This window comes from Epinephelus moara, chromosome 7 (genome assembly GCF_006386435.1).
Source record: "Epinephelus moara isolate mb chromosome 7, YSFRI_EMoa_1.0, whole genome shotgun sequence".
In the NCBI taxonomy this organism is placed as follows: Eukaryota; Metazoa; Chordata; class Actinopteri; order Perciformes; family Serranidae; genus Epinephelus; species Epinephelus moara.
Window position 1 is genome coordinate 34,112,161 of NC_065512.1, and position 14,408 is coordinate 34,126,568.

General features: G+C 39.2%; 1 protein-coding gene across 1 annotated transcript in view; it reads left to right on the forward strand.

The window, feature by feature from the left end:
• Positions 1–14,408, forward strand: part of slc4a3 (solute carrier family 4 member 3) — a 99,494-nt gene that overhangs the window by 27,347 nt on the left and 57,739 nt on the right. The window contains exons 4-6 of the mRNA XM_050049573.1: positions 10,297–10,471; positions 13,056–13,306; positions 13,504–13,691. Of these exons, the coding sequence (XP_049905530.1) occupies positions 10,297–10,471; positions 13,056–13,306; positions 13,504–13,691 (614 nt within the window). The remainder of the gene's footprint in view (positions 1–10,296; positions 10,472–13,055; positions 13,307–13,503; positions 13,692–14,408) is intronic.

Here is a 14,408-nt window from a genome sequence, read left to right on the forward strand (position 1 = left end):
ACTCTGGCTTGAAGGAAATAATAGGCTGAATGCTTGGCTACATAAGTGGACCCCTTCAATTTCCTACCCTCAATTACTTGTGCACTCTGTACTTAAAACACACACACACACACACACACACACACACACAGCATCCATAGAGAGAGACAGACCAGCTTCTTTGCACCGTTACCTCTCATAGTTGTTCGATGCCGCTCTGGTCTAAGACCAGCTTGTCTTTTTTAAAGGTGGTTTAGTGTGAAGGTATGTGTGTATGGAGGATAATAAAGCAAAATCATCTGAGTCTGTGCCGCCACAGGAAAAATCACCAGCTGCTGCCATCTTACATCAGCTGCAGTTACTCTAATATGTCTTAGTGGTTTGGGGCAATATGTATGTCTCAAAGGAATACTTAACCCACAAAATGACCATTTTAATATAAATTGTCCTGCTGTGTTACCTTGAATTCTTGGGGAATTCTTACATGCCTCATGCCTGAACTGAAAAAAAACTTTTCTATGCTCTCTTCAAAGCCAGACTCCAATACTAAGTTTTTCTAACAAACATATATGTGTTTGGGAAGCACTGAGTATATGCCAGATAAATTGTATTATACTGCATGAGTTGTGTAAGAGTTTGTAAAGGGATATTTTGATACAAACGTGGTCTCCAATCAATCAGTAAATCAATATGTTTGCCATTTACTGTGCAGGCGTTCAAGAAAAATTAAGTTCTCTTGATAAATTTAATGTAACACAGCATGTCTAAAAGATTTACAAATGGTAATTTTGTGGTTTAAGTATTCCTTAAGATAAAGATGTGCTTTCACTGACGCAATAGGTGTTAGGTTTTGACTGTAAACTAGCCTACTTCTATATTGCCTTCAAACAGCAACATCATTTAACAAAAGTATCAAATTTAGTTCAGTAATAACTGTCAAGTTTCATAGATGAAACAATTACTTTTTGCTAGTCACCTGTTATCATCTTAAGCATGTTTACATTACATAAATTAGCCTAGTGGCTAGCAGAGTTTTATAAATGTATTTTTTTTGGTACTTTTAGCACGACAAACCGAGTGCTATCTAGAAATGAATCTGATTAATAGGGGTGGGCGATATGGCCCTAAATTAATATCATGATATTGGAGGCTATTTTTGCGATAACAATATTCTTGACAATATAAAAATTATTACAGAAAATAAAATAATTTAGGTAAATAGAATTGCAACAAAATAAGTGATATAGTTTACATGTCACCCTAACAGTTTGACTTCAAATATTCAGTAAAAATTAAAATGATCTCTTACTTCTTTAGTTTGTAAACAACAACAGTAATTCAGATTGAAATTCAATTTCTTTTTACAATATTAATATTACAACAAAATACAATCAACCACAAATAACACATTTAAACAGCTCCCAAATCCAAAAAATATACTCTGGTATCTATAAATCAACAGGCGATATTAGTAGTAGGCATATGTAGTTTTTTGTTGCGCCACAAGCGGCACTTGAATTTACATTACCAAAGGTTTATAATAAAATCACTTTATGACATCGACTCCCGTGTGTGTGAGACGCTGTGCAGCTGCCGGCGGAGTCGCTGAATGAATTCCTTCTGCAGGGAGGGTGACTTGCAGTAAGTCGCTAAAGGAGTCTGAGAAGTCCGGGCCTGTTCATAAAACATTCAGGACACCACAGTATATTCCACAGTACTGAAGCTGCACCTCTTTGTTGTCTTATGTCAACAAGTTGAAATATCGCGAGTATCACAATATTAATTTTTAATTTAACATTAAGAATTATACTGGTATTATCGTGAGGGAGATGATATGGCACACCCCTACTGATAAATACAGTACAACAAAGGGCTGGACCACATGGTAAGATTAGTAGCTTAGCTAGGTCTGTCGAGTCTAAAGTCAGGGTTTTCCATCCTATGAAGGTGGCTCTCTTTTAACCTGGTGGGATTGCCATGTAACTTACTATACTGCAGACCTTTTTTGTTCAGAGTTTTGGCTTGAAACCAACTCAAAAGTGCCTTTCACAGCTCCTTTAAGTAGTGTCACTCCATAGCAAATGTCAACATATGAGTGATACAGTTTCTCAGATGAGGGAATATGCTATAAATGCACTTTTTCCAGCTTGTTGAGCTGCAAGGTTATGTAAATGCCACCGAACAAAGCCATGCAATTACAGAAGCACTTTCTGTAGGCTATGTATAGCCTCACATTTTTCTTTCTTTCTTTTTTTTTAAACAAGAACCTACAGTATGACAGTGATGCAAATGCAAAATCACAGGTAGCATACATCAGTAGTTTATCATATTATTAATCAGGATGACGTTTATGTAGTCCTGACGTGATCCTGAGTCTATTTTACACTGCTGTTTATAGATTGGTATTTATCACAAGTAATAGTCCATATAAAATTCGTTTTCCTTTGTTTGTCCAAAAACTTAAGTGATTTCCACGTCTCCTTTACTGTATGACTTCAGCAGACCTAATTGCAGTTCTTGAGTGTTACATTTGAATCTGCTATATTAAATTTAAAGTTTAAGAGCTGTACAATGTGCAGCTGTCAGAAAGAAACAGAGTGGTAAAATAAATAGGCTATATTAACTTAACTATATTAACTTGTCTATATTAAATCACACAATTAGTTATTTTACATTCTCGGAACCCATCGGCTGTATTCGGCGTCTGACTTCCGGCAGACGGCGATACAGCCTCTGGGGACAGACCCCCGATTTTTTGGCATTCCGGTTTGATTTGGGCAGAGGAGGCAAATTTCCGTTTCCGACTTCCGTTTATATATAAGTAAATATGCTGAACCATTGTGATGGATTCAGAGTTTGCAGTGACGCCAATTATGTTCCGCCTCGTTAGTTCCGACCGTTTAACCTGGCAACAACTGCAGCCGGCTCAAACGTGATTGGTCAATATCACGCGGACTACAAACAGCCTACAACTGGAAACCAGGGCTCTTCCGCTCTTCTTCTGGAGGCAAGATCTCTGGGGTTTGCCTACAGACTCTACATTCACTGAATGTAGAGTCTGTATATAGAGACTAGTCATTTTATGACAGAATTCCTCTATCTCCTTAAGAGAAGCAACAGTGGTGCTTTTTACAGTCATCATTTTTAAATATTATCTAAAGAAGGAAGTAGACGGCACATGATTGATCAATTTTGTTTTTTATATATGGTGGTCGTTTTATGTGAACGCGCACAGAGCCTGAAGACAAAATCCTGGGTTAAAAAAGCAAGTTGATATTCAAATTCGTGGCACCTGTTATCTGACTAAGGCTTTAGGGTGATTTGAGCCAGCTCATTCAAAGAGAGCCTGGCTCTGTTGAACTGGCCTCTCGGTACAGCCCCCAGGTAAAAGGAAAAGTATGTATTTTTGATTTCCCTTTAAACGCTCAATGAAAATGCATGAGGGTTGGGTTAGAGGGTAATGGGAAAACAATACCAAAATATGGAGGGACAGTTATTTCCATTTGCATTGTATTTGTATGTTTTTGCACTCCTAATGTTACTTCCAATAAAAAAAAAAAATACTGAAAAAAGATTAATAAAATTAATTAATTAATAAAAACCCCCTTAGTGCCAACAGGCAAGTTGTTACAGCTGTTGTTCAACCTTGTTCAGATTCACTGATAAATATATCAAATTCTGAGGGAGATCCAAAAGTTTTGAAAGATACCAGATATATCAGAATGAATGTTGGTAAATGTGTCTCATATGATGGCCAGGAAGAATGTGCAATACTTCCATTTGACAGAATCATTCAGCTGTAAAATACATATATATGTATATACGAATATTAAGTGTAGAGGTGGTGCTTCAATGAAGAGCTAAAATATAAAGAATAAATATACAATAAAAATCTGCTCTGCTCTGCTGAATCTGCAGATAACAAGTGTAGAGGAGCTAACTTAAGTTTTTGCGTTAGTTAGATGTTTTAGTGTATGTAGGATGAATTATATTTAAGGAAAAAATGATTTCTTTCATTAAAAAAATCCATTGAGTAATAAGGGAAACTTTTTTTTTTTTTTTAAATAATGGCTCATAAACATCAGCTGCGCAGTGAAAAGGAAAGCAAAACACTGACGCTGATATTTGTTAGTTGTGATTTGTTTGTCTGGGAAGTGTGCCAGCTCCCTTAATCAAAGAGGCTGAGATGAAGGGATGAAGGGAGTGGGAAGCGGTTTTAAACATAGCTAAATAAAAAGGGCAGGAAGCAACAGAAAGCAATGTAAACTGCAGAGGCAAACACATTGATTGCATATTTTTTTAATCAACCTGAATTTACTATTTTTAATACTACACAATTATATAGTATAACGTACTGTAGCCTGAAGTCATCTGCACTGACATCTGGTTCAGCCTAAAGACAAAAACAGCTCCCTTTGATTTTATTAAATTGTTGATCCACTTGTCATAAATGCATCCACAGTGTCCAAAAATGTTGTGATCCTCTATATCACCTTTAAATTTCACATGCTACTGCTAAGCCTCTGTCACAGTCAGTGTGCAGGGTACTGTTTGCTGACTTTTTTATACAGTTCATCAACAGGTGGTTCCCCTTTACTGTGCATGTACTGTACATTAAACCTGCATTCACTGCTGGCCTCGACAAATGATGATTTTTTTTTTTTTTAAGTGGAAATAGGCAGTTTTTGCTTTAATTGACCATTATGAATCAATTATTGATTGCAGAATATAATGGCTGTAGAATAATGACACTGCTGGTGTCTAGATTGGTTCCTTATGAACCTAGTTTTCACTGTGCAATTCTGTCTGCCACTGCGTACAATTCCCCTTGAAAATGAAAGCTCAATTTACGGCATAAAAGGAAGTGTGTCGACCACTTTGCAACTATTACAGGAAGAGGATAGTGTTTCTGTTTTACCTGGTAGCTATTGGTAGCTATCCCAAGTGTAAGTTCTTTGCTATCACTGTCCCTGCAGCGAAAATGGCAGATGATGGAACAACTGAAGAAACTGTGGAGACTGGGGTAGTTGCGAGGCTCTGAGGAAGACGGAAAGCGATGCAGTTGTCTCTGCGACAATGACCAAAACTGTTTTTTGCACCAGGCTGTAAAAATGTTCATTTCGGCTGCAAAGTTGGGCATTTTAACATGGTTACCAGCCTTAAGTGGACATTAGAGAAAATGCAGTTTTAGGCACTTCCATGTTGGCTTCATTTTCCAGCCCTAGAGGTTGCTACTTGTTTTCAGTATCTTAAGATGCTAAATGCGCTCCAATGTTCACCAGTGCGTCAGTAAATTTGTATAGCTTCTGTTTGGTGCTCAGCAGGTAGTGTGCAGTGGGTTTATCTGAGCTATTTCACATAAAACAGTTGTGGCTAAAATAGTGCTTTGACAGAACATTAGAACATTTAATGTGCAAGCTGTAAAACCAACAAGTTACTGTTACTGTTACTGTTGGTGAATTTCTCTGCTTTACTGAGCATATTCCTAGTAACTTAAACCTGAAAATTAAACCTCGTTGATTTAAACTTGAGCCTTATTACAATCCCTAACCTCTATATGTAACCTCCTACCAGTAATCCTCACCCACCTGTAGCTTTAAATCTAATGTCTTGGACACAAATATGCCACTGATCACTACTGTGAGGGAATTTGATCCTGACAAACAAGATAACACATAACACAGACACACACAGCCTCCTCCATATTAGTCACCAGCTGATGAATATTTTAATGCTGCTCTCTGGCTCAGCATTCCATTAAATATGAAATATTAATGTTGCAGCTGAAGTTTAGCAGTTCATGAGAAAAGGTTAGACAGCAGCATGTTTTCAACTGAACAGCGGCTTGGCTCAGATGATCATGCTATTTTAATTGAAACCTCCCCTCCTCATAATTGATTAAGTGGCCAAACCAGCCACAGAGTAGATGGATTGTGATGCATCGAATATCACTGGGTTGTTGTCGATGGTAACCCGCAGTGCTAATGCTCATTCATGAGATGAGAGCTCTTATCCAGTATTCATTAAAATAATATTAATATTAGGAGATTTCCATCTCCATGTTGGCAACACAGCTTACTGAAAATGGATTATATTAATCCTTTGCGCTCCAGTGGGGTTTCACAGCATGTCAAATGATCCACTCTGTTGACTGCTGATTATTTTTTACATTTTCCTCAATTAATTGCTAAATGCCAAATGTCAGAAAGAGTCCAAGGTAATGTCATCCAATGACTTGTTTGGTCCAATAGTCCAGAACCAAAGACAGTTAGTTTACTATCAAAAAAGATTTAAAAAAAAAAAATGCAAATATTCATGTTTGAGAATGTCAATGGATGTTTGGCATTTGTGCTTAAAGGTATAGTTCACCCCAAAATCAAAAATATTAACACAACCCAATCACACTCGCCAGCCGTATCCGCCAGCATGCATCTACTCCTAGCTCAAAAACAGACACTGATGTAATATGGTAGCTGTAAGCTACTGTCATTATCGTCTGTCCTGCATCTCTCTCTNCCTGTGAGGCAAATTGTGATTTGTGATATTGGGCTTTATAAATAAAATTGATTGATTGATTGATTGAAAATCTTGCTCATATTACGTAAGTACACATATCTGTCAGTGACAGCGTTCTGTTTGTTTTTGTATTCATGCCACACCCATGCACCTCTATGTATGGTTTAAGATTTTTTTTTTATGCGCACTGCTATTTTTCACCATACCTACTGCTAGCTCACCTAGCACCTGAGTAGATACACATTTCCTATTTCAGTAGAAAGAAAATAGTTCCTACATGAAACAGCTCACAGCAAGGTCTGTGGATTATCTTAAGTAACCAGGTTGTGACTTCTGGGGACATTACTGAGTTTAATATATATATATATATTTGATGTTTTGAGCACCACAAGCACAGCGTCATCTAGTTTCATTGTATTCAAGAGAGGGCAGACATCTCTATGACTGATATCGCCAACATTCTGCAACTCACACCAAACAATCTAGATTGATAAAAAGCACTACAGGTAAGAGGAAAAAAGTGTGTTTATGATTTTGGGTTGAACTCTCTCTTTAATGAATGAAAAAAATGTTGATTCATTTTCTGTCAGCTGACTAATTGTTTAATCAAGTAATTGTCATGGGGCAACATGAAAAGAACTTGACAAGGTAGGTTTTTCTCTGACAATCAATATTTCCATGTTTACCACAACTACTGTATGTACAGTAACATAAATATTAGAGTTACATGAATTGCCCAAGGCTTCATATTTATAGAAAAGGCAATGCTAGATTTATTATCTCTCAAAGAAAGAGGCAGCAGGAAAGCAAACACATCTGATACAGACAAAACAGATACTGTAGAAAATTATACTGCTTCAGTATTTCAGTATTGATATATCATATTTCTCGAGAGTTTGGTGCAATATTTTTCGCCAGGAGCAGGATGGGAGCAATCTAGTTGGAGTCTTGCAAATAGTCATCCTGCAAGATTCCCAGTTTTTGCAAAATCTAATAAGGCATATTGTCTTTAGATGTAAGAGAATGTCAGACTGTAGTCTTTTAAAAGTATTGCAAAGTCTTCCAGTGTACAGTAGGTATGATGCTGACACCATCAGTTGGCTTGAGTCGAGCTAAAACAGGTCAGTTCACACTATTGAGTCTCGTAGCGAATCTTCGGTCTGAACTGGGCATAGGCAAACCTACCTTTGAGAGCTCCAGTTCATTCTGATTTGATGTGAATCCCTCTTATAACTGATGTACCCACAAATACGTCACATTACAGCAGCTGAAGAAGCTCTAGCCTCCCTTTCACTGTGACTTTAAGATATTTTCTATCTGACATTAGAATTTCTCATCAGACAGAATGAATGTTCCATCTGTGCTGATGAAAGCAGAGTTTCAGTGTATCCAAACACTGTCATTATAGGAGCCTGTTCTTAAACCTCTGATTGCCATTTGCACCCCACTGCTGATAGAATGCATTGTATCTGAAATCACTGTACTCCATTGTCTGTCATCTAAATCCTTCTCACATAGTGCCTCCACCACCTGGGCATGGATTGCCCTCCTCCTGTGTCTCCCCACCCTAACTGACTTCAAAGCTGACATGAAAGAGTTTGGAGTCATGTGCACCAATGGAGCTAGAGCAAAGCAAAAGCAGGTTTAGAGGAAATCTCTTTACTGTAATATCTGCCACAGCTAAGAGTATTATTCCCTCATGCATTACATTAGGACTATTAAATTCAGAGTCTTACACTGATAAACAGTGCTCACCAGAGCAAGGTAAGGAGGGAAGAAGTCAGAGAGGTTGAAATGAAACTAGAATTGGTTCTCAGGAATATAGAGAACCTTAAGTAATGAGCAAAATTGAGCTGGCCGTCCAGTGAAAACAAGGCTTTTACCGCTTAAGTTAAAATTCTCCCTTTTATATTCGGTTTGGCTTCATCTGCCTCGGCCTTGTGGAGGTAGGTAGCTCAGATCATTAAACGTATCCTGTCCCTTCATCCCACTGGTAATTAGGAGGTAATGGAGCCCTGGCTCAGAGAAATCGGAGACCACAGAGCTGTAGCCAGAGTGCTTACTATGCCAGCACCAATCTGAGGCAGAGGAAGCAGCCTGTCCCAGTGATTTGACCTATCACAGGGACCGAATGGCTGTGGCAGGACACTCCCTTCAGCCTCCACTGTCTCTAGGGAATGTCTCGTGCATTAGTTCTTTGCTGCTTAGCACTTTGTTGTATTGATTTAATGTCCTCCATACATAAGGTGGAGGTTGTACAAACACTATGTGCCCATTGTGCTGAAACAGAATTATTTTAAAATGCATTTTTGAGGTTTCTTAAAAATGTATTTTCAATAAATACAAAGCAAAATCAGGGTTTGGGGCCAGCCACAGTGGGCATTGGCTTGAATTATAACAGGCACAATAAAAAGCTGTGTTGGCAGCAGGTTGTATTTTTTTGCTCTCCACAGTTTTAACTGCTTGCATGCAGTGCGTTGAGACGGAGTCAAAATAATATAGATGTAGTACTGAATTGGTGATGGAACTCCCTCACATTTGTTTGTTCTGAGTTCATCCTGATTAGGATTCTACTTTTATCATGCCTCGCATCAGAGATAGCCTTGGCTGGAGGCATTATGTTTTTATGTTGTCTGTCCGTGCATTTGTAGGTACATACGTACGTACATACTTCCCATTCTTGTCTCAAGAGCTCCTTGAGGGTTTATCTTTAAACTTCACACAAACGTTCACTTGGTCTGAACAATAAACTGATGAGATTTTAGTGGTCAAAGGTCACTGTGACCTTGCATCCATCTCCTTCTCATGAAAATGATATCTCAAGAACACCTTGAGGGAATTTCTTCAGCTTTGGAACAAAAGATAAGTTTTACTCAGTGACGAACTGATTAGAATTTGGTTGTCAGAGGTCAAGGTCACTGTGATCTTGCATCCGTCTCATTCTTGTGAACACATTATCTCTTAAGGGTGTTTCCTCAAATTTGGTACAAATGTTCACCTGGACTCAAGAATAAAGTCATTAGAATTTGATGGTTGAAGGGCAAAGGTCAAGGTCACTGTGACCTCACAAAACATGTTTTTGCCCATAACTCAAGAATTCCTATGGTAATTATGACAAAATTTCACACAAATTCTCAATAGGATAAAATGATGATGTGATGACATTTTATATCCAAAAGGTCAAAGGTCAGCTTCATTGAGACATCATAAAGTTCTACAAAACACTTTTCTGGCCATTAATCAATGTCATATCTGAGGAGCAGATGTGGAGATATTTGGTCAGATACTAATTTGGTGACACAAATCATGGGTGTCCACCTTGAAACTGTGCTGATTGTGTAGATCTTCTGTGTTGTCTGGGGGAAAATGTGTGTGAAGCATCCATGTATGGATGGAAACTGTCAGAGAAACTTGAGTGGTTCACAGAGGCATACAGCCGCGAAGCAGAAATTCTAGTTTGGCGTGAATCAGCTCTCTGGGTTGCTGTTATTTCAAACATCAGTGCTAACACGTGCTATGCTAAAATAATTTCTGATGGATCACCCACTTGGATAATACATACAACACATTCATCTGAGTAGCACAATTCATGTAATCATCAAGTTTCAAAGTAGCTTTCTGTATGAAGGAGTGGACTAAGGGTCGCTTATAGATTTCAAAACACAGTGAAACCCTGTTTCTTTCACAGCTAGAGCTGTCTTGCAATTCTTTATGTCATAGTGTCCTCTCTGTGTCAACTGCTTCTTCCTGTGCTTTTTTTCCCAGTGTGAAAGTTTTCTCATTCTCTCCATCCTTCTGCAGGTGAAGGTGGATGAGGAAGATGAGGAAGGATCGGTGGAGGAACTGGAGGAAGAAGAGGAGGAGGAGAACTGGGAGAAAGCACTGTCTGTGGAGCGCTTCGCAGACATCATCAGTGACTCTGCTTCCACCAGCGGAGACAGGATGGGCCGACACTACACTGAGAAAGATTTTGAATGTAAGCAGAGCTACCATGTACGAGTACCATAAACACATTATACCTACAATTAACCAAGTGTGACTAATCCAGTACTGAGTATTATCAATATCAAAAAGCAAGTTATAATGATTAGTTAGCATTAGTTCCATTAAATTCTTAATTCCATACAACATCAACATTTTTATAATCAAATCTGTAAGCATTTCAGTGGACTAAAATTCACCATAATGGTGTAGACTGAAATTATTCAGCCATTACATGGATTGCCATGAAATTCTGTTGAGCTATTCCTGGTCCTCAGAGGAAGGAATCACACTGACTTCCCTGATCCCCTAAATTTTCTATTAGCACCATCATGAGGTTGACAAATTTAGTTCTTAGTGAAATATCTGGTTTCTTTTGGATGGATTACCTTGAAATTTGGCACAGTAATGCATGGTGTCCATAACTTTGGTGATCCCACTACTTTCCATCTAGTGTCATCCTCTGGTCAGTGTTATACATTGACAAATACTTTAGTTTATGATTGAATACCTGCAGCTATGCAGCTAGTGACATATCCATGCATGGTGGTGTAGTGATCATCAGTGTCACTTCACAGCAAAATACTTCTGGTGTTTCTGTGTGAGGTCTGCATGGTGTTCCCATGTCAGAGTGAGTTTTCTCTTGGTTCTCTGGCTTCGTCCCAGAGACCAAAGACATGCAGTTTAGGTTAACTGGAGACTCTAAGTTGCCCATAGATGCCAATGTGAGTGTGAATGGTTGTCTGTCTTTTTAGGCCTTTTTACACAGAGACTGTGCTATAGGGCCACTATGAAGTCCCTTCCTCATGCTTCTTTTGCATTTTTACACAAAACCAAACAATGGCAGCATCGTGCCATGCCAGTGTGTGATTTTAGATTCCTGTGGTGGGTTGTAAACATCACATTTGTTAGGATACATCGTAAAAATGTCACACCTGTCCTGTCCATGGTCCTTTCAGCTGTCCTATTTATAGTACCAGGCCCCCTCTAAGTGCGCCAATTTTCATAGTGGCCAAACAGTGATGCTGCAGTTTGTGGGTCCATGAAGTGATGCCATTGGACCCTAAAAACTCTTCCCCATAGACTTACATTCAGAAAGACAAGTCTGTATATCAGTGGATACTTTTTTTTGGAGCGTCACAACCACTGCAGAATGACTTGTTTCACTATCAGGATTTAATCAGTTTGGTCTGATAACATTTCGAAAGTCTAAAAGAGCCGCAAGATTAAATTCATACTGTGGAAACAGAGCTTTTTTGGCTTCTTGCACCACTGAGCAACTTCCATAGGAATGAACGAGGTCCTGCCACCAATGCTGTATCCAGGTCTCCTAATACATTCATAGTTCATACATACACAGATCTGGCACTACCTCCCATGGCAGCTTAAAGGTGATTCCTTGATCATACCTTATATACATAAGGCTAGGCAGCATATTCCCGTCTTGAACAGGCAGTGTAAAATGGGCTTATGTATCAGCCCTCTGATTGTGTGGTAACCTCTCCAGGGTATACCCCACCTCTCGTCCAGTGTCAGCTGGGATTTTCACTACCCTAAATAGGATACTGGTTACAGATAATGGATAAATGGAAGGCCAGATTATGTGTGTTTACTGTTGTAGAAACACATTATTGTGTCATGTTGTCAACCAGTTAAATATAAATGTGTTTATGTGTGTATAAATACACTTGATGCGGGATGCTGACCTTGTCCATCATAGTTTGAGTTAGATTAAGAGATCAGATTTAGAGCAGGGCAACAGTTTCTGTGTATATAAGTATATCAGTGGATTAATATATAGAGATTAGCAGAGGGGTACCACATGCTCTGCTTGGAGATAATAGTGGCTGGGATTAGACAGAGCTGCGTTTTTTGATGTGTATTTAACAGTGCATGTCTTCATTATTGCATGTTAATTAAAATCTAAAGCTTCTGTTTGTGTTGTGTTTTTCAAGTGTTTAATAGGGCATCGGGGGGAGAGAGCATTTCCTCTGAGAATAGCACATTTTTTTCATTTGCATGTTTTATTTGATTGAATTAAAAGCCTGCAGCTAAGAAAACAGTGTGTTCCTGTAAGAACAACAAATACAAGGTGACTGACATTATGATTTCTTAATCAAGTTAGTCTTGGTTGGAATGCATATAGTGACGCATATACTTCTGTGTTAGAGCTTAGATTGCCTGGATTAAATGCCACTACGGAAAAATTCTTTGCCCACTGTTTGAGGAAAAATCAGTAATAGGTCCAGGAGCATTGTGTGACAGGCTGAAATGTGTGAAGTAGCTTAGAATAATAACCTCCCCTGATGAGGCTGCTGTCATCCTGAGTAGACCTCATGACTTGCCATTTGCAGCGTCAACTGAGTCTCATATCAAAAGCACAATAGAACAATAATATTCCATCTGTTCATAGAAATATCAAGTACATACTTTGCTCATACTTTGTGCAGCTAGACGTCACGTACAGTACAAAGGGATCAGAAATGACACACTGTATGACACTGTCTACACAATCAGGAGACTGAACATTTGGAACCATGATGTCCTTTTGATTTTTTTCTTCATTTTGTTCAACACAGATCACAGACACACATTTCACCATACGCACCACCCCTTATCCACCCACCTGCCCCTGCCCCAGCGATTACGCAAGAGGGTGCACAGCACGGACAGAAGGCGCAAAAAGAAACGGAAGAAAAAAAAGACCTCTCTCCCCCCCTCCGATGTAACACCGACCATCCAAGAGGTAGACGAGGAAGAGGCCGAGTCTGAGACAGATGGACAGGGAGTGGCTGTCACGCCCACAGAGCTACCTGATATCCCACCACAGGTAAAATAAGACTGAGGAACCCTGGGACCTTTAGTGTAAAGGTCACAAGATAAATCCAGACAGTTAACCCAGAATCTTACTTGTGGAGGTATGAGCACATGTAATAGTATTGTTGCAGGAAGAATAAACTCTGTGACATTCTGCTGGGTATGTTATATATATTCCTCCCCTCTCACTAATTTTCCTCTTCCTCTCAGTTTAGTTTGGGGAGCAAAGAGGACTTGGAGGAACCCCTTCCACCTGCTACCTTCCACGCGGAAAACGAAGAACTCCCACTGTCGAGGAAAGTCGCATCTACTCTGATAAAGGGGGAGGCTCCTAATGGGGGAATTGCCATTCTTGGACAGAATGAGGAGGTGCATGGAGAGGAAGCAGCTTGCAACAGGTAGGCCATTTCAACATCTCAAGATGCTCAAGTTGTCCTGAGCTCTGTTACCTGCATGGGTTTATAATCAGTGTAGTGGTACATGTGGATACTGCGACACTGATTCAGTTAGAAGAGAAGATTTGGATACACTGCAATATTATGTTGTTAATATTTTTATGTAAACAAATTAAATTACTATTTGTGGTGTGAAAGGTGTCGCTTGTAGTGACAAAACCAGACAATTATCACCTCCACTGAGCCTTCCTCTGCTACGCATCATTCAGCCAATTGCTTTGCTTTCCGGGCCACACATTTAATGTCTTATTAACCTTGTTGTCAGTGGCAGCAGCTATTTTCAGTTTAAAAAAAGCTCAGATAAACCAACTGTACCCTACATTCCAAGCACCAAACTGCAGAGAGAGCATGAGTATGAAGCCAGAAATAGATAGATCTTAGCAGCTAAAGAACCAGATATTTCCCCAGAGATTTGGTGGAAACCAAAACACAGCTGAAGGAGAGTGAATATTGGACTTACAACTATCAAGTTGCTCAAAACATGACATCAACATACATGGGAAGGTTGCTGCCTGTCTGCTGGATCAACAAGTGTGAATTTGCAATAGCTGCAATCGCATACATGGTGTGTAATAAAGATGGATGTCATGACAGCTCCCCAGAAGTGGAGCTAAAACATCTCAACCACCCCCTGGTGGTTGGCAGCGGTATAGGTCATAA